Source organism: Salmo trutta, chromosome 23, assembly GCF_901001165.1.
Source record: "Salmo trutta chromosome 23, fSalTru1.1, whole genome shotgun sequence".
In the NCBI taxonomy this organism is placed as follows: domain Eukaryota; kingdom Metazoa; phylum Chordata; class Actinopteri; order Salmoniformes; family Salmonidae; genus Salmo; species Salmo trutta.
Window position 1 is genome coordinate 4,776,070 of NC_042979.1, and position 25,687 is coordinate 4,801,756.

The 25,687-nt window shown below is 42.0% G+C and overlaps 2 protein-coding genes across 2 annotated transcripts in view; both read right to left on the reverse strand.

The window, feature by feature from the left end:
- The window catches only part of LOC115159134 (long-chain fatty acid transport protein 4-like), a 31,620-nt gene extending 22,065 nt beyond the window's left edge, over window positions 1–9,555 (reverse strand). The window contains exons 1-2 of the mRNA XM_029708570.1: window positions 9,125–9,555; window positions 6,115–6,276 (exon numbers count right to left, since the gene is read on the reverse strand). Of these exons, the coding sequence (XP_029564430.1) occupies window positions 6,115–6,275 (161 nt within the window). The 5' untranslated portion in view covers window position 6,276; window positions 9,125–9,555. The remainder of the gene's footprint in view (window positions 1–6,114; window positions 6,277–9,124) is intronic.
- A 1,961-nt stretch (window positions 9,556–11,516) lies between these two features.
- Window positions 11,517–14,313, reverse strand: swi5 (SWI5 homologous recombination repair protein). The gene is made up of 5 exons (XM_029708571.1): window positions 14,037–14,313; window positions 13,329–13,377; window positions 13,138–13,241; window positions 12,782–12,876; window positions 11,517–12,309 (listed from the first exon to the last, which is right to left on the reverse strand). Exons 1-5 carry the CDS (start codon window positions 14,138–14,140, stop codon window positions 12,245–12,247), a joined length of 417 nt encoding a protein of 138 aa, XP_029564431.1. The 5' UTR covers window positions 14,141–14,313; the 3' UTR covers window positions 11,517–12,244.
- Window positions 14,314–25,687: the final 11,374 nt, after the last annotated feature.

Sequence of the window (25,687 nt, forward strand, 5' to 3'; positions counted from 1 at the left end):
GCCGCACAATTGGCCCAGCGTCGTCCGGGTTAGGGGAAGGTTTGGCCGAGGTAATCCGTCATTGTAAAATAAAAAAAGTGTTCTTAACGGACTTGCCTAGTTAAACAAAAAGTAAACATTCAAACTAAACCAAAGCATGGATTGCTGTCATACCTTGTTGATAGACTGCTTACATTCTAAGGAAAATAATTTGTCATTTTGTAATTTGGGTGAACGATCCCTTTAATGTTCAGCTCAAACTCCTTATAGAAAACAAGGAAGAGTATTTTTTATTCGTGAATTTACATTCATGAATATGACATTTTGGCATTAGCAAATTTAAGAGGTACATTTTTTTTCTTTATCCTTATTATAGTTAAGGAAATCCCGAGCAGTACATTCTCCCATCAACAAACAAACAAACAAACGTCATCAAGAATATCATCAATTGAGTATCTACAAATATCTTGCCTTAATCTCTTGACATGTAGACCATGAAAAAAATAAATGCAAAACTGTTTCTGGATGCTCATCACAACAAGTACAGTTAATGTTAATATGTCTTTTGTTTGTTTCTTCAGGTAATTATTCGCAGGGTAATACTTAAATATAATTCTGAAAGAGACCTCTTTGATCTTGTTAACAAGCAGGTATTTGTGTGGTAATAACCAAACCTTTTTTCCAACAGATATTATTGACAAATGTATTCCAGTAAGTTGTGACATCATGAATAGATACAACATTCCATTGAAATAAAGCACGTATAGATCTGTTCTTGTTCTGAGGTAGCAAGTATTTTCTATACAAAATATCCTTATTGTTCCAAATGAAATACCTATGCAGGGAAAAAGTATGGTTATATATTAATGACCACGCTAAGAACACTTGTCTATGAAAAGTAGATCATTTTTTGTAGGAATCTCATCAATGTTGTAGTTACAAAGCAAAATAAAATTGAAGTCACCAAAACGGGAGAAGAAATGAGGGATGAAATTCCAAGTTGAAGTTGTATTATTTAAGGAATGTCCAATTTATCTTAAAAGTATTATTCAAGTATTATTTCAAGGATGAATGGGTCAATGGGTCAACTTCTTTTAGTTTTTTTTGCAATAATAGGCTTGAAGTTTAATGAGCATCTTTCCTGTTGATCCTAAACTTTGGTAATCCCAAGGTATGTTACTTTTCCTTGACTGGAATATCGCAGATAGAAGCTAACAATTCACACTTCAGATTTAGGCAATCTGTAGGCACAAATCTGCACGTAAACCATGCGAGGGATCATTTCCACACATATCAACAAAGTACTGAGTAAAGGGTCTGAATGCTTGTAATAAATGTCAAATTGACGGTTTTTAATTTTTTATATATTTGCCTCTTTTTTTTTTGCTTTGTCATTATGTGGTATTGGCTGTAACGTAAGAAAACGTGGAAGAAGTCAAGGGTTCTGAATACTTTCCAGATGCACAGTATATGTTGGTATGTCATGGCTGAGCTGTGCTGTGCTGATCTGCCGCAGTCTAATGTCAGCTCTTCTCTCTGCACGGTGTTATCTGTTCCTATAACCATGTTGTCACACCCTGATCAGTTTCACCTGTCCTTGTGCTTGTCTCCACCCCCCTCCAGGTGTCGCCCATCTTCCCCATTATCCCGTGTATTTATACCTGTGTTTTCTGTCTGTCTGTGCCAGTTCGTCTTGTTTGCCGAGTCAACCAGCTCCTGTTTTTTCCCAGTCTCTCTTTTTCCTCGTCATCCTGGTTTTGACCTTTGCCTGCCCTGACACTGAGCCCGCCTGCCTGACCACTCTGCCTGCCCCTGACCTCGAGCCTGCCTGCCGCCCTGTACCCTTTTGGACTCTGCCCTGGCTATGAACCCTTTTGCCTGTCGACGACCTGCCCTTTGTCTATCCCTTGGACTATAATACATAGAGCTCAAACCATCTGCTTCCTGTGTCTGCATCTGGTTCTCGCCTTGTGTCGTTATACATGTGTGCTTTCCTTTTAGAAATCTCATTCAGGCGAATGCCTGCCTTCCTTATCAATGGTCCGATAGCAGGGTTTCAGTTGATTTTAGGTGTCAGGACCCTTCCGCGTGTAGTCTGCTCGGGAATGAATCTGACCACCTACTCTTCATGGCCTACGAAGAAGCGACCGACGTGCATATCAAAGAGTATTTCTCCTCTCTCATTAGCACAAGTTTGACTTTGACGTTAAAGCAATGGTGTTGGGTTTACACTGACGCTTTTCCAGAGGTGGTCTGTGTGATGGCTTTTATGGGTTCTTCATTCCGAAGGACACAAAATGTTCCATCCCTTTAAACCTTGTATGATCTCTCAAGTTCTGACTGTTTATGACCACTCCCATGTTAATACACTTCCACTAATACACCACTCCCACTAACATCAAGGCGGTGACCCGATCCTGTAGGTTCATGCTCTACAACATTCGCAGAGTACGACCCTGCCTCACAGAGGAAGCGACGCAGGTCCTAATCCAGGCACTTGTCATCTCCCGTCTGGATTACTGCAACTCGCTGTTGGCTGGGCTCCCTGCCTGTGCCATTAAACCCCTACAACTCATCCAGAACGCCGCAGCCCGTCTGGTGTTCAACCTTCCCAAGTTCTCTCACGTCACCCGGCTCCTCCGCTCTCTCCACTGGCTTCCAGTTGAAGCTCGCATCCGCTACAAGACCATGGTGCTTGCCTACGGAGCTGTGAGGGGAACGGCACCTCCATACCTTCAGGCTCTGATCAGGCCCTACACCCAAACAAGGGCACTGCGTTCATCCACCTCTGGCCTGCTGGCCCCCCTACCTCTGAGGAAGCACGGTTCCCGCTCAGCCCAGTCCAAACTGTTCGCTGCTCTGGCACCCCAATGGTGGAACAAGCTCCCTCACGACACCAGGACAGCGGAGTCAATCACCACCTTCCGGAGACACCTGAAACCCCACCTCTTTAAGGAATACCTGGGATAGGATAAAGTAATCCTTCTAACCCCCCCCCCCCCCTTAAAAGATTTAGATGCACTATTGTAAAGTGGTTGTTCCACTGGATATCATAAGGTGAATGCACCAATTTGTAAGTCGCTCTGGATAAGAGCGTCTGCTAAATGACTTAAATGTAATGTAAATGTAATGTAAATTGTATTCTCATACACTCCAAGAATTTATGACTAGCAATGGAACATCCAGTTGTCATCACTAGAATTAACACTGCCTTTGTCCTCTCTTTCATGTTATGCTAACTGCATGCTGACCACGGGCTGCACCTGGCGAACCTCTGTCGAACAATAATCCTAGCAAAAAATGACAAGATACTGCAACTCATCATGGCTCCGGTTCCTTCGCCAGCGTTGCGGGCGAGCTCTGAGCAACAGACAACCCTCTCCAGCATGGACGCTGCTACTGCTTCTCAATGGGTCCCAGCTTACCCTCAAGATCATTGGCCTCTGCTGCTTACGAACAGAGATTGTGGAAGCCTAGATGACTTACTGCAGTAATTGCTAATCGTGTCATTACTCTAAGGTTCAAATAACTACATCGCTTCTCTTTTGCTGCATTGCAATACTACTATATGCAGTACCAGTCAAAAGTTTGGACACATCTACTCATTCCAGGGTTTTTCTTGATTTTTACTATTTTCTACATTGTAGAATAATAGTGAAGACATCAAAACCAGGGTATAACACATATGGAATCACGTAGTAACCAAAAAAATTGTTAAACAGATCAAAATACATTCTAGATTCTTCAAAGTAGCCACCCTTTGGCTTGACGACAGCTTTGCACACTCTTGGCAATTCTCTCAACCAGCATTACTGCTACTGCAAATGAAGCAATAAGGCCCGAGGGGGGTGTGGTATATGTCCAACAAGCCGACTCGTGGTTTTCTGAGAAGCTATCTCGGTATGATATGCCTGCTGTAGCTTACACATAGTTTATCCTTCACGTCACACATATGCAGTATCAATCATATTATATAGATTACGTAGGTGATCTTAAAGCTCTTAATGGCGTGCGTCTGCCATACAAAGTTCATTGTCTGTTTTGGGGATTGGTATAGCATACCTTTATCTGCCTGTTATTATTATATCTTACACGAGGATCTCACATGTATGCTCTTGCAGTGAGCTGCCCTGAAGGAGCAGAGGTGATCGCCACTGCTAATGTCGCTGCATGTATTGTCATCTTCTAATAAATGGTTTCCTGTCTGAAATAAAGCGTAAAAGGTTCATACAGGAAACACGAGTGTTGCATAAGCTAATATTGCACCAATTGGATTCATCACCCTTCCTTAATATAGCTGTGAAGACACACACACAAACACACACACAGTCTAACACACACACAGTCTAACACACACACACACACACACACACTCATTGCAATGATAATGATGGAGCATTGTAAATTTGTATAGTGCACAATGTATTGTGTGATGTTTTGTTGTATTTATGATGTAGATTATTGTTGTGGTGTGTTTCTTGTTTCATTCCTGTTTGGACCACAGGAAGAGTAGCGCCTTGGCATCAGCTAATGGGGATCCTAATAAAAACTAAATGGTGGTCTATTAGTCAACCAGGTTTACACACACATACTCTGATGGCTGCCGTGCACAAGCTATGCGCTGGCGTTCACGGTGACATGCTAATGCTGTAACACGGTTACTATGCATGTCTGTTTTCTGCTTTCCCACCGCCCACCCCAGCCTCCACCTGTTTGGGCTCTGCTTTTGTTTCGATCAGGGGGATTGGTATAGCATACCTTGTTTTCTGCCTGAATTGTTATATCTTACGTGACGCATGATCTGGCAGTGAGCTACCCCGAAGGAGCAAAGCCTAACGCCAAGACTAACGTACAGTACTGCATGTATTGTAATCTTCGAATTAATGGCTAAACTAATACGCGACGTTTCCTGTCTGAACCATGGTGGACGCGCAACCAGGCTAGAGTAGTACAACTCAGCTTGGCCCGGTTTGGCTCAGCAGTGTGACAAAAACGGGTAAAAATGGATTCCCCTTCCCCTTCAATGTTTGCAGATCTGTAAGGTCAACACCACTACACCATTCCAGACCGTTCAGATCTGCAAACATTGAAAGGTTACTTGGGGGCGAGGGGTAGTGGCTGTACCTGTCACCATGGTTTTGTCTGAAACGTTGTTCCCCCTGCTGCTATTGGACCAGGTCTCTCTTGGAAAAGAGATGTTATCTCAATGAGAAAAACCTGTACAAATAAAAGGTACAAAAGAAAAAGAAATGGTGAACAGCTTCTAACGCAGAGAAACCTCAGCACCTGTCTCTCTCGTTTGTCTGCGCTAGGTCTCTGTTCTCTCTGAAATATTCCTCCATACCTGACCTGATTAACTCCTCAACTCTTCGCTCTGTCACACACTTTAGCTTGTCTTACAGGAATATGCTCATTTTCTTGTAGGAGACATTTGCACTCCTAGTCACATTTGTTGTTTTAAAAAATCTGTTCTGCAAAGCTGTAAACTTGTTTAAGGAGCAATGACTTCCTGATTTCGTTTCGCTCCACTTTTTGCTTTGCTTCCTGTCTTTAAGTTTGGTTTTAATTTTGTTTGCTTGTTCTCGGGCAAATTTAGTGGCCGTTCATGGTGGGTTTCTTTTAGGTCCCAGTTGCTGTTGCTAGTCAGCTTTCAGTTGACACCCAGATGTGTGTCTTTCAGAACCCCTCTTAAAACCCCAACTGTTTAGTTTTGGTTGGTGTCAGTGACTCTTTGTTAGTTCTCCTTACTTTTTCAGCGTCAATTTTTGGTTTTCTTGCTGGGGAACGTAACACACACATACACACACCCCTAACCCCCTACTCACTCCAGGTGTCTGCCAATGGTCTTGTCGAGCTAGCTGTGAAGTCACAACACAGAGAAACCTCAGGAATCCTCAACACTCCCCCGTCACACACTTTAGCTTGTCTTACAGGAATATGCTGCTTTTTTGTTGTTGGAGACAATTACACAACTATTTAGCCATGGTCAAATGATCTGTTGTTTGAAAGGTCTTAAAACCGAGCAGGACTGACTCACGTTTCCATAAAACATGCTTCTGAGTGACTTGAAAAACAAACCCATTTACTTGGAGACATGTAAACACACACCACAGCCCACACTATACTCCCACTCACTGTACGTCTCTGCCGATGGTCTTGGCAAAAATGTATATGAACTTCCAACCTCCAGAGCCCAGGTAGAAGATGAGGATGGAGGGGAGGACTTGGAACCAGGGCAGGCCCACCAGGAGACGGAACACGAAGAGCAGGACAGTGCAGCAGGCCAGGCGCATCATCCTGGAGAGTAGGAAACGCAAGTCACAATGTCACCACATTCTATCAATTTTCTAGAATATTTTCTAAGGGCTTAAATCAATGGTCCCATGTTCTGAATACAAGTTCCTGTACAGTCGGTGATCTGACGAGAGGGCATTTGCCTATCATGTTGCAAAGGACACCTTGATTTTTTTTGAAAGGCTGTGAGGGAAAAAAAACGTTATAAAGCTTAAACTAGACCTTTACTTTCATTTAATTATACTTCATTTTATTCTAGCACAGAGGTTGCACTTTCAATGACCCTGTGGTGTGTGGTTGTGGTAGTCTTGCCTTCCTTAGCTGAATGCACTTTTTTGTAAGTCTCTCTGGATAGGAGCGTCTACTGAATTACATTTACACGTTTTAGTCATTTAGCAGACGCTCTTATCCAGAGCGACTTACAGTAGTGATTGCATACATTTCATTTCATGCATTTTGTTTTTTGTACTGGCCCCCCATGGGAATCGAACCCACAACCCTGGCGTTGCACACACCATGCTGGCATTGCAAACACCATGCTCTACCAACTGAGCCACAGGGAAGCCTGTGGATATGTCAAATATAACCATGCATAGGCCTACACCCTGCCTACACTCTTGCCTTTGGCATTAGGTGAGTGTTGTCAGGTAGGACTATCTAGATAAGGAAGGCGACTAAAAACACGACCTTCAGGGGGCTGAAAAGATTTGACATGGGCCCTCAGATCTTCAAAAAGTTCTACAGCTGCACCATTGAGAGTATCTTGACTGTCTGCATCCCCGCTTAGTATGGCAACTGCTTGGCATCCGACCACAAGGAGCTACAGAGGTTAGTGCGTACGGCCCAGTACATCACTGGGGCAGAACTCCCTGCCATTCAGGACCTCTATACCAGGCGGTGTCAAGGAAGGCCCTAAAAATTGTCTAAGACTCCAGCCACCCAAATCATAGACTGTTCTCTCTGCTACCGCATGGCAAGCGATACCCGGAACACCAAGTCTGTGACTAAAAGGCACCTGAACAGTTTCTACCCCCAAGCCATAAGACTGCTGAACAAATGGCTATTTACATTGACCCCTCTATTCTTTTATTATCTTCATTGTTTTGCACTGACTCTCTTGCACTCGCTCTTTGCACACTCACTAGACTCTACGCACACACTCACAAATACTACACTACAACACACACACTACATACTCTCTCTCACACACAAAACACACACACACACACACATGCATATTGACGCCACACACACTCACACACGCTGCTGCTACTCTGTTTATTATATATCCTGGTTGCCTAGTCACTTTTACCTCTACTTACATGTACATACTGTATTACCTCAATGACCTCGTACCCCTGCACATTGACTCGGTACTGGTACTCCTTGTATATAGCCTTGTTATTGTTTTTATTGTGTTCCTTTTTTATTTCAATATTTGTCTTTCTTTTTAACTCTGCACTGTTGGTAATGGGCTCATAAGTAAACACTTCACCTGTTGTATTCTGGCGCATGTGACCAATAAAATGTGATTTTGATTTGTTTTTGCAAGGTCCAGTTTGGGAATGTCCTGACCACAAGGGCTCTCCAGGCCAGCGCCATATTGATGTAAAAACAAAGCCAAAGGTGTCTCTGCCTATGACATATTTTGGTATCAAAGAATTATACAATTGGCTACGGGCCATTACTGTCATGTTAGTATGCAGTAGGCTACAGGTGAGCAATGTTGTTGGTTATAATTTTATCTGTCAATTTACAGCACAAGCTGGGGCTCACAGATTACATAAAAATGTATTATTTACTGTTGGACATACAGATCAGAACCAGCACAGAGCCATAGGGCAGAGGACGTGGGCCCGTCTCAATGCTACCTGATACGGCCGGTGCCTTTTGTTAATGAGATAGGAACCTTTATCTGACGCTAATATCTATGCGTCGGTGTCAACAAGAACACACGATTCTTATTTCTAATATTTTCTGTTATGAGGCGGCAGCATGAGAATGATAACAAATGATTGCTTGCGTCAAAGTGCTCATCATCAGCGGATATTACACCCTCTGGCCAGCATGGTAATAGGCTACATACATTTATAATGTAGCCTAGGCTATGGCCCACAGAAGAGAATTAAACATAGCTGAGATGAAATAATATGACTATTTAGGCTCTAAATCATCATCCAACATCACAACATAGGCAGGGACTTGGAAAATGAGAATGTTTGGCAACCTGCGCATCTATAGATAGCTGTAGCCTACATCCCGGAAATTTAACGCGGGCACGGTAGCATCACAGCAGCAGTACTGCGGTAGTAGGGAGAGAGAGAGAGAGGCAGGCTCACTGCTGATTGGAAATTTAAAAAAGACTCGACCAACACCAGCAGCTATGCCATGTGCGCGACCAAATATAATCAGAACCGTTACATCTCTAAAAGGTTTCAATCGTGTACATCCGATCGAACGTCCATGGTGTCGATCGATGTGTGTTAAGGTGATAGCAACATCAGCAAGGTTGCATGAGTCGCTATAGTGCGCAACGAAATTACACACTAGAATGGAGTGGCGGTGGCTATTCTGTAGCCTCTCAATTTAGTGTGTCAACGCTGCCCGATTTTCGGCCACACGCCCTCTTGGCACTGACAATATATAATATTAGGGCATTCTACATAACGGAATAGAATCGTCCAACAGATTCGAACATGGTCCATTCAAACACAGGCAAGGTTGTTAAAGGACAGTTGGTGAAGCCTACGCTATCCGGACCTCACTAGGCGACTAAATAATCATGGAGCCGGAAACCAGACCATTGAGGGAAATAGAAATGTGAGTGTGTGAGTGTTCTTTTTTGACATACCTTGTTTCACGTCCCCCACAATCACAATAATGTGCGTATTACACCGGACGTGGAACCCGTTTTGTAGTCTACAATTCCGCCTTGATCGGCTTAGCAAAGCCTTCCACCGCTCTCTGGCTGTTACTTGTGCGTTGGCGCACACACAGCACACGCACCAGGGTTTCAGCGAACTGCCCTTCCTCCTGTAGGATTATATCAAATTCGCCTGCCTCCTTGGTTCGACTTTTCCCCCCATCTAAATCATCAGATAATTCATATCGCCAGTATCATTTTTCCCCCAGCTTCATCGTAGCCATGAGCTCTCTCGCTACAGTAATTCAAATGACTTTATCGTTTTCTTAGTAGAGCCCGCCCCCTCCGTATACACCGTTAAGTGTAAACGATGAGTGACATGACCTACGCCCAATCACAGCGCCCATAGTTTATATATGACTCCGATAGAGGTGGAGCTTGCCGCAGAAATTCAGTCAAGGAAATGCGGCCCCGCAGACGAGTGGGCGCACGGCCGTTTCCACCCGGTAGTGACATAGGCCTGATGCGGGTCTATGAGACGCGCGTAAAACCCTCACAGCTTCAAATCGTAGGGGTAGGGGAGATCACCGTGTACAGTCATACTGTGGGAGCCGCTCACTGTACCAGACCTGCGCATAACGGTAGTTCTATTCTGCCCATAATAAACCCAGGCCTCCACTAGAGCGCAGCACTGGTACAGTTCGGATGCTCGGATATGGACCGAGGTTGGTGCAGGGTTCAATAAGGCATTAGTTTCACACCATAACCACATTCTTCTATGGCAGTATAGTCAGTGAGGCACCGTGCAGGCAATTGTTCTTAGGCTGCTAAAATTATCACAGGATAATACTTAATCATTTACAGAAAGCCTCTTTTTTTTAGCTATATTTAGCTATTACGATAACATTATGATTTAATGAGGGTGCCTTGCGGTTGCTTGCTATTTTGCAGGCTATTTCTAAAGCAGGAAGTGTGAATAAAAAGTTGGCCAGGACAGTAGACTATAGAGAAACTAACCACTGGGCACACCACATCAATTCAACATGGAAATTCGGGTCATTTTTGGTTGAGATGTTGATGAATGGAATTTCAACCTTTATTCAACCACTCAAAAAAGCACAGTAAAGTTGAAATGGGAATACAATGTAAGATATGTTGTATTTATACAACAACTTAATGTTATCACTGTGCTTCAACTAATAGCACAACCAAATGACCTGTATTGTAGTTGAGATTACATTAAAAACACATAGTGCAAGTGATCAATGCTGTTCGAGGTTCTGCACAAATATTTATATTGGGAAGAGCTCCACAGACCAGAAACCTTTGCACGCTATCTTGAACATGCACACTTTCTATGATTACATAATAAGACTTTTATAGTTACATTAACCTCAAAATGTGACCATGGATGTGTTACCTCATTTTAAGGTTGAATAAAAACATTTACATTCGTTTTTAAGATAACTTTAGGCTAAGGCTATTTACAAAAGTCATATAGAATTGTGTCAGGTTGACAACTCAACCAACATTTAAAGGACATGCATCTAAGGCTTGGATAGTTTAATCTGAGCCACTGGCTTAATCCTATTCTTTAACTTGGATTTTTAGTTTAGTTGGAGATGTGTTCATTGACCGTAGTTTATGCCTACCCATACCATAACCTCACCGCCACCAAACCGCTCACCCACATGAACGCCATACACGCTGTCTGTCATCTGCTCGGTACAATTGAAACCGGCATTCATCCGTACTGCCAAAGTCTCCAAATGTATGGCATTGTTGTGTGCGACCAATCTGCACATTTTAGAGTGGCCTTTTATTGTCCACAGCACAAGGTGCACCTGTGTAATGATCATGCTGTTAATCAGCTTCTTGATATGCCACACCTACCAGGTGGATTGATTATCTCAGCAAAGGAGAGACCAAATGCATAGCTGTAGACTGATCAATTCTCCAGTAGGAGGTGCTGCCTAGCCTTTCGTTTTTTCCGATAGTGGATAGAACGTTGAAGATCTGATGTCGTTTCAAAGGCACAAATGGAATATATTTTATACAAGGTTTGTCCATGTTGAAAATCGGTTACCATGACAATTCTGTGGCTGAAATTTCACCCTCAAAACAAGTTTACATTGATGACTTTTTTGCAAATCCAATGTACTTTCCACGACACAATACATTGAAATATTAAGTTGAAACAACTAGCTTGCGCCCATTGGGTATGCTCATTGGCTCATGAAAAAGAGGAGATAAAACACACACACAAAGCCTACCACACTAATCATTGGATCATCTGTGCAGTGCGGCAGCACTTCTTACAGCGACTATCAGCTCAAGACAAAACATTATCAGTGGTTTCCACATAGATTATGACAAGGCACCTCTTTTACATTTTTTATTTTTTTTTAATCAATCAATCAATCAGTGACAATCATTCTCCTCAGTGATCTTCAACAGAACGTTCTCCTCCAATAAACAAGCCCAACAAAACCTCTGAAGACACTGGGGGGACAATTCACTTGATCTCTGAACATGCATTCAAGGCATCATTTGCAGTCAAAAACAAAACATACTGCACAAATAGTTATTTTGTTGGAACTTGCCAGAAATATAATACATTTATGAAGTAAAACATTTGTTTTACTCATAAACTTGCCAGCACTACATTTGGAAATAGAGCAGACGTTAGTTTGAAAGCCAGTTTTCCCTTGCACTTCCGAAGCAGAGTGTGCACCAGCACCAATACTGTTAATGGAAATAAATGCATTACCTTCTTATGAGTGCAATGTAGGAGAGCAAGTAGATTCCGTTTTGAAGTTAAGATTCTTCCATTTTCTTAGTTCTTTGTCAACACTCAAGACCCATAAAACAGGGGGGGGGGGGTTAGGTGAAGAGAACGATGTGCAACAATTAATTCTACAGACTCTGTACTGTTCTGAATTTCCACTTTTGTTATTAGCCCAGAGGGCAATTGTGTACGGTGTGCTGCCTACACACATGGTTATACCTATATAGATTAGGCCAAACACCCATCAAAGAAAAGACTGTTGAAGAACTCAACTTGTTCTGGAGGGGCAGAGCATAGGATGGGCACCCACTCTCTCTCCCTTAGTCATCCAGCTCAAGCCCAAATTGGCCGTACAGCTCTCGTGTGGTCACGCCTCTCAGGGCAGCTGCAACACACACACACACACACACACACACACACACACATTCAAAAAACAGTTTGAAATCATTTCCAACACTACCTGTGCTTGCCTGACAATGTAACCAATGGAACGTTCAGAAAAGTAGAATAGAGTTGAAATGACTTGAATAACTAAAGTAGACAAGTTTAAATTATATTATGGTCAGTCCGTGAGATGTCCTTCATTAATGTAACCAATGGAACGTTCAGAAAAGTAGAATAGAGTTGAAATGACTTGAATAACTAAAGTAGACAAGTTTAAATTATATTATGGTCAGTCCGTGAGATGTCCTTCACTATGGCTATTCTACTGAATGGAAGACAAATATTTTACTACCACCAAAGCTGATTAGATTGTGGCAGAGTAGTTAGTGAATGTGAAAATATGTGTGCGTTTGTATACTGTGAAAATCTGTGTGTGTGTTTGTATACTGTGTACACCTGTGTGTAGGCCTCACCTATCCGGCCTACTAGTGACTGCCCGATGTCTTTGATGTCGTTGTACTCATGTAGCAAGTCAATGTGCTGCTCCAACTCATCAACTCTGATCCCACTGTAGAAATCCACACACATTGGTTAGTCACTCAACACACATGGTTTCCTCTATACTGCCAATGTATTGTTTGTGAATTAATAACAGCATGAAAACAAAGTGTTAATGATATTACAAATATTGGACAACACTATCAGATGACACACACAACCTAATCAACAAGTCAAATATTTGCATTCCATTCAGTAGAATAACCACAGTGAAGCACATCTTAATGAATGACATTTAAACGACTCTACTATTCAACTCTATTGTACGCACTCTTTCTCCAACAGTGTAATCTCTGAGTCTAACTTTGCCCGTCTCTTCTTCAGTTCCTCTATCTCTTCTTCAGGCTTGGCAGGGCTAGTACTGGAGGTCTGGACCTGGGGAAAGACAAGGACTATGATGATGATGCCAAAACGTGTTGTGGTGCGTGATATGCAAAAGCGATTCTACATCAGAAGACTTACAGGTGATTTGAAGCTGGAATGGACTTTTGTGTGTCCCGAGTATGGGGTCCTAAGGGGGGGGGGGGGGGGGGGGGGGGAGAGACAAGTATTCAATGAAATCACTAACCTATAACCTAGACAGGTTATCAGGGATCTAGGCCTAAAGATAAGGTAGGTAGATTACGTTCAAGATCCTGTCACGAAGTTATCAAGTTGTGTTCAAGAGGGAATGGTATGATAAATGTGAAATAAACCTAGATTATTCAACCTACATATTGAATGGTGCCACACTATGGAATTTGCTTTGCCACAAACTTAATTGGTTAATGAAAATGCAACAGTTACTCTCTGCCAGTTTGATGGAAGTGCAGTTAGTTTGTGGCAAAGTCCATTGTGTGGCACCGTTCAATATATTGGTTTATTACTCTAGGTGTACTTGATCATAGCATCTTAAAAGTAATCTGCCTGCCTTGTCTGAGTACGTTGTATAGAGTTTTCAAACGTGTAACATTTTTGCTGAGGCAAGCGCAACATTCAGTAACGGTACACTACCGCCACCTAGCGGCAAAGATGAAGTATCACAACAACCTTTCAGCTAACTACGATACCATGAAAGAAAAGTACCTTGAACGTGGAGCAATTACAATAGTGTCACCCCGCCCTATAAAGGTAGCTATAACCCTATCCAGTTAACACGACTTGTGACTTTGTGGAACACTATTTTCGTACCTTTTATGAGCCCCTTTAGGTGTAGAGAAGACCTTCCCCTTTGGTGTTGACAATGTTACATCCGGGACATTCCCACATATTTCAGTACTCCGTTCTGTATCCATACCACTTCGAAGGATATTAGCCAGATAAAATGACAAACTGTGCGAAAACGACGTCTCAAAACTGGCTTTCGCGGGGTGTGCGTCTCGCCTTTTCCCAGTAGTTTACTTATGTAGTTGTCTACACATCATTCTTTCCCGCGCTAAGAAAACGTACAGCATTTTCATTGGTCCTCAGCATTAAATGGGTCGATGTGTGACGTTACTATTTGACCGCTAGGCGGCGGCATTAACCAAACTATTTCACCAGGAGACAGCCCAACAGCAAGTCAGGTCTCAAGGACAATCAAATACAAATAAAACGTTTATTTATTTATTTATTTTTTATTTATTTTTTTAGGTTTGCACAAATCTTTATTTAACTTGTTGTAAATAACAGTAACATGCAAAACATAAACATAACATAACATAACAGCCAGAGGGAATCCAAAGAAATTAGAGAAAAAAAAAAAAACTATTATATCAAATCAAATACAGACATATATCGAATACATTTTTTTGACATATTGTTTTGTATACGTTTTAAAGATTCTACGTACTGTTCCAAATCAGATAAAAAAATTAAGAAAAGGGGCTTTTTCTTCATAAATTATAAAACATACCCATGTTGAATTATGAAAAATTCATATTGATATTGAATTCGATTTTTGACATATATATTTTTTCATTTTTGCACTGTATATATAGGCCAAGCAAGTGTTTTCCCTCACAGCACAAATTCCTTGGCACCCATGGTGATTATGTTGAATATAATGCTGTCGATGAACTATTTAACTATTTAGCAGTATTATAGCGTGGGGGTAGAAGCTGTATCATTATTCAATATCTACCCGGACTATCTGCATTGACCCTTTTGCAGTAACCAATTTATCCTTGATCTGAAAATGTGGTCGGAGGATTCGTATGGAGGGCGTGACGTGTAAATACGGAGCCTCTGGATGCACTCAGAGGCCAAATCGAGCTCTGTACCGCATCGATTGTTTGGCTCTCAAATGCGGTAACATGTGGATGGCAACGTATAGCTCGCTCCACATTGACATGATTGGTTGACGGTAGATGAGGGCGGGACGTCCTGTAGAAACACAAGCTCACTTCCTTGACAACTTCCTTCACAACAGCTTTGCGCTGGTTCGGCGGAAGTGCAAGACGTGTGAATGCCTTGACTTCTGCGGAGGCCTATTTTTGACTCATCACATACACTGCTGTTACTGTTTATTATCTATCCTGTTGCCTAGTCCCTTTATCCCTACCCATGTACACTACATATCTACCTCACTTGTCTCGTACCCTTGCACATCGACACGGTGCTGGTAACCCATGTATATAGCCAAGTTATCGTTGCTCATTGTGTATTTATTCCTCGTGTTAACGTTTTTCTGTTATTTGTCTTTTTTTCTCTTTGCATTGTTGGGAAGGGCCGATAAGTAAGCATTTCACTGTTAGTCTACACCAGTTATTTACGACGCATGAGACAAATAACAATTGATTTGATTTTGATCATCACGTAGAGTTGGTACTCTTGTAGCTATCTCAGGAAAGAGCGGCCACACATTGGATAATCCAGATAGTCCATCTGGGAATGTTCTACTGATGGTCATACTATCAACAAAGTATCTTTTGATAAGCAACTGCTTGCTAAGGTTAGAGTTATGTTTAGAATAATGGTTAAAGGTTAGGGTAAGGGTTAAGTTTAGGTTCAGGGTTAGGGTTAGTAAATGTTACTAATAGTCTGTATAACATCTACAGACTATCCAAATAAAGCGTCATGAACAAGCTGTCTTCTTACCTCAAGGTTCACTAGGAAAATATCAAAGGAGAAAACGAGTTTACATTTTTCATAAAAATAAAGAAATAAAAAAGCCGCCCATTCTGCGAGCCCTCTGGAGTTATGCTTTATTTATCAGTAGTTACAGAAAGAAGAGTGCGCAGAATGAAAAATTCAGAGAGGCACATAGCCTCTTTCTCCTTTTAGAAACCAGGGGATCAAAAACATGTGGTAATGGTCCTGTGGTGGCGACTAAGGGTCTGAAACTGATAATTATGCAACAGGTACGTGTGTGTCGGAAGGTGTGTGTGTGCGTATGTCAAGTTTGTGTGTGAGCTTGCCATGCATGCGTGTGCGTGCAGTACATATGTGTGTGTGTGTTCTCACTAGCTACTCTCTCTCTGGTGCTGTGGAATATTCTAGCAGTACTGTACACTGAGTGTACAAACCATTAAGAACATGGACTGACCAGGTGAAAGCTATGATCCCTTATTGATGTCACTTTTTTATTTTATTTTTTCTTATTTTTATTTCAACTTTATTTAACTAGGCAAGTCAGTTAAGAACCAATTCTTATTTACAATGACGGCCTACACCGTCCAAGCCCGGACGACGCTGGGCCAATTGTGCACCGCCCTGTGGGACTTCCAATCACGGCCGGTTGTGATACAGCCTGGATAAATCCACTTCAATCAGTGTAGATGAAGGGGAGGCGACAGGTTAAAGAAGGAAGTTTAGGCCTTGAAACAATTGAGACATGAATTGTGTATGTGTTCCATTCAGAGGGTGAATGGGCAAGACAAAGATTTAAGAGCCTTTGAACAGTAGGTGCCAGGCGCACCGGGTTTGTGTCAAGAACTGCAACGCTGCTGGGTTTTTCAAGCTCAACAGTTTCCTGAATGGTCCACCACCCAAGGACATCCAGCCAGCTTGACACAACTGTGGGAAGCATTGGAGTTAACATGGGTCAGCATTCACTGTGGAACACTTTTGACACCTTGCCAGACAAATTGAGGCTGTTCTCAGGGCAAAACTGGTAGGTGCTACTCAATGTTAGAAAGGTGTTCCTAATGTTTTGTATACTCAGTGCCTTCAGAAAGTATTCACACCCCTTGAAATGTTTCACATTTTGTTGTGTTACAAAGTGAATAAAAAAAGTATAGATTTATTTTCTCACCCGTCTACACACAATACCCCATAATGACAAAATGGAAACATGTGTTTATAGATTTTAGCACATTTATTGAAAATGAAATACAGTAATATGTAATTTAAATAAGTATTCACACCCCTGAGTCAATACTTTGTAGAAGCACCTTTGGCAGTGATTACAGCTGAGTCTTTCTGGGTAAGTCTAAGAGCTTTCCACACCTGGATTGTGCAACATTTGCCTATTATTATTTTCAAAATTCTTCAAGCTCTGTCAAATTGGTTGTTTATCATTGCTAGACAGACATTTTCAAGTAGATCTAAGTCAAACTGTAACTCGCCCACTCAGGAACATTCATTGTCTTCTTGGTAAGCAACTCCAGTGTAAATTTGCCTTGTGTTTCTGGTTATTGTCCTGCTGAAAGGTGAATTAATCTTCCAGTGTCTGGTGGAAAGCAGACTGAACCAGGTTTTCCTATAGGATTTTGCCTGTGCTTAGCTCCATTCTGTTTATTTTTTTACCTGAAAAACTCCCCAGTCCTTAACTATTACAAGCATACCCATAACATAATACAGCCACCACTATACTTAAATATACGGAGAGTGGTACTCAGTAATGTGTTGTATTAGATTTGCCCCAGCATAACACTTTGTATTCAGGACAAAAAGTTAATTGCTTTGCCACATTTTTTGCAGTATTACTTTAGTGCCTTGTTGCAAACAGGATGGATGTTTTGGAATATTTTTTATTCTGTACAGGCTTCCTTCTTTCACACTTGTTGTTGATCCATCCTTCGTTTTCTCCTATCACAGCCATTAAACTCTGTAACGGTTTTAAAGTCACCATTGGCCTCATCGTGAAATCCCTGAGCTGTTTCCTCCCTCCCTAGCAAATGAGTTAGGAAGGACGCCTGCATCTTTGTAGAGGCTGGATGTATTGATACAACATCCAAAGTGTAATTAATAACTTTACCACGCTCAAAGGAATATTCAATGTCTGCTTTTTTTTACCCCTCTACCAACAGGTGCTCTTTTTTGAGAGGCATTGGAAAACCTCCCTGGTCTTTGTGGTTGAATCTGTGTTTGAAATTCACTGCTCGTCTGAGTGACATTATTTTGTAGATACTTGTAAGTGTGGGGAATGAGAGATGAGGTAGTCATTCAAAAATGATGTTAAGCTCTATTATTGCACAGAGTGAGTCCATGCAACTTATTATGTGACTTGTTAAGCACATTTTTATTCCTGAACTTATTTAGGCTTCAAAAACAAAGGGGTTGAATACCTATTGACTCAAAACATTTCAGCTTTTCATGTTTAATTCATTTGTAAATATCTTGAAAAACATAATTCCACTTTGACATTATCGGGTATTGTGTGTATGCCAGTGAGGAAAAATCAATTTAATCAATTTTAAATTCAGGCTGTAACACAACAAAGTGTGGAAAAAGTCAAGGGTTGTGAATACTTCCTGAAAGGCCAGTGTGTCTATATACAGTGTGCGGATGACTCAACACTCTACACGTCAAGCTACTACAGCGAGTGAAATCACTGCAACACTTAACAAAGAGCTGCAGTTAGTTTCAGAATGGGTGGCAAGGAATAAGTTAGTCATAAATATTTTGAAAAATTAAAAACATTGTATTTGGGACAAATCATTCATTAAACCCTTAACCTCAACTAAATCTTGTAATAAATAATGTGGAAATTGAGCAAGCTTAGGTGACTAAACTGCTTGGAGAAACTCTGGATTGTAAAACTGTCACAGTCAACACATGTTGATACAACAGTAGCTAAGATGGGGAGAAGTCTGTCCATGATAAAGCGCTGCTCTGCCTTCTTAACAACATTATCAACAAGCAGGTCTTACACTCACGTTTTGTTGCACCTGGACCGCTGTTCAGCCTTGTGGTCAGGTGCCACAAAGAGGAACCTCGGAAAATTACAATTAGCTCAGAACAGGGCAGCATGTCTGGCCCTTAATGTACACGAATACCTAACATGAATCATTTGCATGTACATCTCTTATGGCTCAAAGTGGAGAAGAGATTGACTTGATCACTACTTGTTTTTGTAAGAAGTGTTGACATGCTGAATGCACCAAGCTGTCTGTTTAAACTACTAGCACACAGCTCAGACACCCATGCATACCCCACAAGACATGCCACCAGAGGTCTCTTCACAGTCCCCAAGTCAAGAACAGACTATGGTAGGCGCACAGCACTACGTAGAGCCATGATTTCACCGAACTCTATTCCACATCAGGTGTCTGATGCAAGTAGTAGAATCAGATTTTAAAAACAGATAAAAATATACCTTATGGAACAGCGGGTACTGTGAAGAGATACACACATACACAGGAACAGACACGCATATACACACACATGCTAGCACACGCACTGTACACACACGTACATTGTAATATTGTTGTATGGTGGTATTCTACATTTGGCACTGTAGATATGTAGTGGTGTAATAATGTTAGATGATGTACTGTTGTATCTTTTGTTTTATTGGGGATGTAAGTGCCTTAATGTGTTTGGACCCAAGGAAAATGGGAATCCTTAATATATACGAATACAAATACACTGTGAGATCCCTTCATGGTTTCCCTGCTATCTTATGCTGCTACCACTGGGTGTTTCTACCACTCTACATGTTCTGAGTGGTTCTGTATACCTGTTTAGCCTGAGGTGGAAATAGACAGAATGAAGTTGAGCAATCAATACGCCTTTATAAACCCACATACCTCCCCCAGCTCAACCACAGAAGAGGAGGATGAAGTTTGTTGGCTTTGTAAAGAAAGGTCATGTCACATCTGAACTCTGTTTGGGTGTTTTAAAGCTTCTGGCATCTGGTATCCATTTTGTAACAGATAGGCTTAAAAGGTGATAGGAGAAGTATCTTACAGTTGAATTGGAGTTTATATTCTTTCAGGTACATTGGATTTTTGACAGAAATATATTTAGTACCAGTCAAAAGTTTGGACACACCTACTCGTTCAAGGGTTTTTCTTTATTTTTACTATTTTCTACATTGTAGAATAATAGCGATGACATAAAAACTATGAAATAACACATATGGAATCATGTAGTGACCAAAAAAGTATTAAACAAATCAAAATAGATTTTAGATTTTAGATTCTTCAAAGTAGCCACCCATTCCCTTGATGACAGTTTTGCACACTTTTGGCATTCTCTCAACCAGCTTCACCTAGAATGCTTTTCCAACAGTCTTGAAGGAGTTCCCACATATGCTGAGCACATGTTGGCTGCTTTTCCTTCACTCTGCGGTCCAACTCATTCCAAACGATCTCAATTGGGTTGAGGTCGGGTGATTGTGGAGGCCAGGTCATCTGATGCAGCACTCCATCACTCTCCTTCTTGGTCAAATAGCCCTTAAACAGCCTGGAGGTGTGTTGGGTCATTGTCCTGTTGAAAAACAAATAATTTCCCCACTAAGCGCAAACCAGATGGGATGGCGTATCATTGCAGAATGCTGTGGTAGCCATGCTGATTAAGTGTGCCTTGAATTCTAAATAAATCACTGACAGTTTCATCACGAAAGCACCCCCATACCATTACACCTTCTCCTCCATGCTTCACTGTGGGAACCACACACGTGGAGATCATCCGTTCACCTTCCACAAATCAGCTTTTAATAAGGCACACCTTTTAATTGAAATGCATTCCAGGTGACTAACTCATTAAGCTGCTTGAGAGAATGCCAAGAGTGTGCAAAGCTGTCATCATGTTTAACACTTTTTTGGTTACTACATGATTCCATATGTAATATTTCATAGTTTTGATGTCTTCACTATTATTCTACAATGTAGAAAAAGGTAAAAATAAAGAAAAACCCTGGAATGAGTAGGTGTGTCCAAACTTTTGACTGGTACTGTATATACAGTATCTACCATTTTTATTGAAATACAAAGAAATACCAGAGCCAGAACTAAGATCAATGGACCAAACACTGACTAGCATATATACACACACACACACACAAACTTAGCAACTAAGGGTCAGATCGCAATGTACTGAGGTGGAGAGGTGGTCCAAAAAAGGGGAGGGTTGTCAAACATTTTGTTTTTACTTTGGGGAGGGTTGTGTGGTTTTTTGGGGGGCACAGGGGAGGGTAGTGTGTTTTGTCCCTAGTTTACATTTGCTCTTCTGCTCTTATTTTCCCTAGAAACAATGGCTTGACTTAATTTTGATATTACCCTAATAAAATTTAGAAACGTTTGTGAAGGTTTGGCATGGTGTGACGATTATTAAGCTTTACCTACTGCAGGCCTATGATATGAAGGCAGTTGAACTTGAGGTGAGGAAGACTGTTTCAGGCCTACCAGAGTTACTCCTATAATAAAAAAAATAATGATTATCTTCATACAAAATATTGTTATCATTTTTTGCTGTTGAATTAACCTCCTTCTGTACGTCTATATATGCATAGCAGACGCAGTATCCATCTGACATAAATAAATGCATGTGGGTGTCGTAGCATGCCACCAGCATATCTCTCTCTATCTCTGGGGTTAGGCCTAAGCTTCTCCTCCTTTATATAGGCTGCTATAACAGCCTCCACACTTCTGGGAAGGCTTTCCATTAGATGCTGGAACATTGCTGTGGGGACTTGCTTCCATTCAGCCACAACAGTATTAGTGAGGTCGGGCACTGATGTTGGGCGATTAGACCTGGCTTTGCAGTCGGCGTTCCAATTCATCCCAAAGGTGATAGATGGGGTTGAGGTCAGGGCTCTGTGCAGGCCAGCCAAGTTCTTCCACACTGATCTCGACAAATCATTTCTGTATGGACCTCGCTTTATGCACGGGGGCATTGTCATGCTGAAACAGGAAAGGGCCTTCCCCAAACTGTTGCCACAAAGTTGGAAACACAGAATTGTCTAGAACATCATTGTATGCTGTAGCGTTAAGATCTACCTTCAATGGAACTAAGGGGACTAGACTGAACCATGAAAAACAGCCCCAGACCATTATTTCTCCTCCACCAAACTTTACAGTTGGTACTATGCATTGGGGCAGGTAGCGTTCTCCTGGCATCCGCCAAACCCAGATTCGTCTGTCTGACTGCCAGATGGTGAAGCGTGATTCATCACTCCAGAGTCCAAAGGCGGCGAGCTTTGCACCACTCCAGCCGACGCTTGGCATTGCACATGGGGGGCTTAGGCCTGTGTGTGGCTGCTCAGCCACAGAAATTCATTTCATGATGCTCCCAAAGAACAGTTTTTTGTGCTGACGTGGCTTCCAGAGGGAGTTCGAAACTTCCAGAGGGAGTTTGGAACTTGGTAGTGAGTGTTGCAACCAAGGACAGACGATTTTTACGCACTATGCACTTCAGCACTCGGAGGTCCTGTTCTGTTAGCTTGTGTGGCCTACCACTTTGCGGCTGAGCCTTTGTTGCTCCTAGACGTTTCCACTTCACAATAACAGCACTTGCAGTTGACCGGGGCAGCTCTAGCAGGACATACATTTTATGAACTGACTTGTTGGAAAGGTGGCATTTTATGATGCTGACACTTTGAAAGTTACTGAGCTCTTCAGTACGGGCCATTCTACTGACAATGTTTGTCTATGGGGTTGCATGGCTGTGTTCTCGATTTTATACACCTGTCAGAAACGGGTGTAGCTGAAATAGCCAAATTCATTAATTTGAAGGGTTGTCCACATACTTTTGGCCATATAGTGTATTTCTGTTTGTCGAGATGGACATAGTGAAACCTTGATATTGAAGTGATCGAACTCGGTATTCTTTGTTTATTGTTTGTGTGTGTTGCATTGGCACAGAAACCTGTTGGTGGAAAATTTGTTGCATATATTGTATATAATTATAAATATGGCATCAAAATGTGGAAAATCTGATTTCCCCCTAGCTGATCATTGTCTGCAGCTGTCTCTGATCGTAGTGTAATGAAACAGGCAGAGAGAGTGAGCTTGTCTGTGGTTTCGGTGAATCCTCAACCTTCTGGCCAGTAGCCCTGTGTGGCATCCACTGTGCCACAAGAGCATGTTGAAGTGGATATCCACGTTTATAAACACAGGGTCGCTACAGTTATTGTTATTTGTGGTTTTGGAAACATTATTTTGAGTTAACTCTATGAGGGTGTTTAATTTATTTTAGAGTACAAGGGGAGGGTCATGTGAAAATATGTTTTACTTTGGGGAGGGGGGTTCAAGATAGAGGACAGATGGAGGAGTGGATAGAAGGTTAAGAGGAGAGAGACACAGAGGATGGAAGAGAGGAGAGGGGAGGAAAGAATAGAGGAGTGGAGGCATTGGCTTTCATCATGTTTATAATTCATGATGGCCTCCCCCCCTGCACTGCATCTAAACAACACTTCACTGGTATTACTGCTAAAGATTATAAATCACATTGCAGACAGCTCCCTGCTCTCCACTGGGATGGAGAGAGAGAGGGGGCGTAGGAGCGACTCTGACATTGAGGGGGGACACATTCCGCTACGGGGGTTCGGGGGCATGCCGGTTTCAATTCTAGTGACTTTTGAGGAAAGGATATAGACAAATCTTAGCTTACAAATGTGCAATTTTACAAGGCTAATGGGGGCCTTGCAGAGGGGCACTTACTCTGGTACATTCCAATCAGTCTTAGGGCCATGGCCATTCATACTGTACTGAATACCACTGTGACTGTTAATGTGGATATATTCAATTAAACCACCATTTTGTACACTATCTTACCTGTTGGTTTGTAGCCTCTCTCTCTCTCTCTCTCTCTCTCTCTCTCTCTCTCTCTCTCTCTCTCTCTCTCTCATACTCTCTCTCTCTCTCCTCTCTCTCTCTCTCTCCTCTCTCTCTCTCTCTATCTCTCTATCTCTCTCTCTCCTCTCTCCCTCTCTCTCTTCTCTATTCTCTCTCTTCTCTCTGCAATACACCCTCTAGACTTAAGATGCTATCATTTCATCAGAGATCATATATGATTATTTAGATTGATTCACAATATGACATATCACCAGTCTATGAACTCTACGGGCTTGGAGAGGCACTTCTGACTTACCTGCTGGTTTGTGGCCTCTCTCTCTCTCCCTCTCCCTCTCTGCTTGTCTGTCTGTTCATGGCTGTCACTCTCCTGCTATGATCCTGATAGCGCCAAACAAAGTTTTAAAACATGGAACATACATTCATGACCCATGATCACTGTGATTAAGTTAAAGACATCTAAGCTGAAAGCTCTCAAATGTGCCAGCTAGTTTGCCAGGGGGGGTGTGCAGGCATTTGAGAACCTTACTTACAGTCCTTTGCCCTTCCTTTGAAAAAATATATTGTTTTTCTCTTCTTGACTGGTGGTACATCCAAAGCCAACTTGCTGACCCTATGATGAAAACTAAGACAGTGATTGTGGAAGCAATTATGTAGCTTGCAAGTATTATTGGCTTCAAAACATTCACCATCAGTTTTTCACATAGCCAGAACTACCCAGCATTAGCTAGTTAGATAAATAGCCAGGTCCTTCAAGATTGACGTTGAAATTGGACGTCTATCCATATCCTGAGGACGTCAGGAAATACCTTCAATACCAGCCACTAGGGGCAATAGTGAGCACTTAAAATAAATTACGTTTGGATTTTCATAGGGTGCTGTGGAAACGGGTGGTGGGTAGGGGTAATCTCATGACTCTGGATCAGAAGGTTGTGTGTTTGATCACAGTCGTGGACTCTAGTTTTTTTATTTGAAGCCTATCCCAAACCTTAACCCTTACCTTAACCTTTAACCTAAAAATTTGACATTTGGAGAAATGGAATGATACAGAGCATCAATTACTTCGGTGAGTAATGATGGTGGTGCTGCACAGTGCTTTTTCTCACACTCACTGCCACACTGCTTGTAACAACCAAGAGTGAGAATGAAGCAGTCAGTGGGGTCAGGGGGAAGTAACTTATGTTTCAGCAGCGGAGGCCTTTTCATAATAAAAGTTCCTCATCAAATCTGGTGACTCGTGTTTTAGGGCAGCCTTAAAGTTAAGGTAACAAAAATGTAACCACATGTTTTGGAAATACATAACGAATGTTATATGAAGTTATTTTAGCCAGCAAGCTAGCCAGGCAGCTAATGTTAGCTATTTTAGCCTGCTAGCTAGCATAGCCATCTAACTAACCTAGCTAACCAACCACCACAGTCTGCATAGAGCTCAACATTGTTAACAACTAAAGACCAAATAGCACAGGCAGGAACCCACAGAACACAACTTAAACAACACCAGCAGATCAAAAGCAAAGAGAGAGCAGAGAATAACAGATTGACGGCGGGGGCCCATCCGATTGTGGCTGAGTTACTAAGCGAGAGGCAGGGAGAGAGGCTCTTCAGAGGGCGAGGCCATTTCACCGGGCCCAAGGAGCCAGTGAGGCGGGTAATCCAATATCTATATATGGAGGGAAATCCAAAGTAGATCGATTCCAGGGGCAATACTCCAGAGGTGGCAGAGGGCACAGGAGACAAGTCAACAAGCCGGCAATCGGAGGAAGGCTCCAGGCAGGTGTAAATAATCACACAACAGCACAGTCCCAAAAGGTTAACAGGAACGTTCCTCTGTGGAGATGGGATAACCTTCCAGAAGGACAGCCATCTCTGCAGCACTCCACCAATCAGGCCTTTATGACTCTC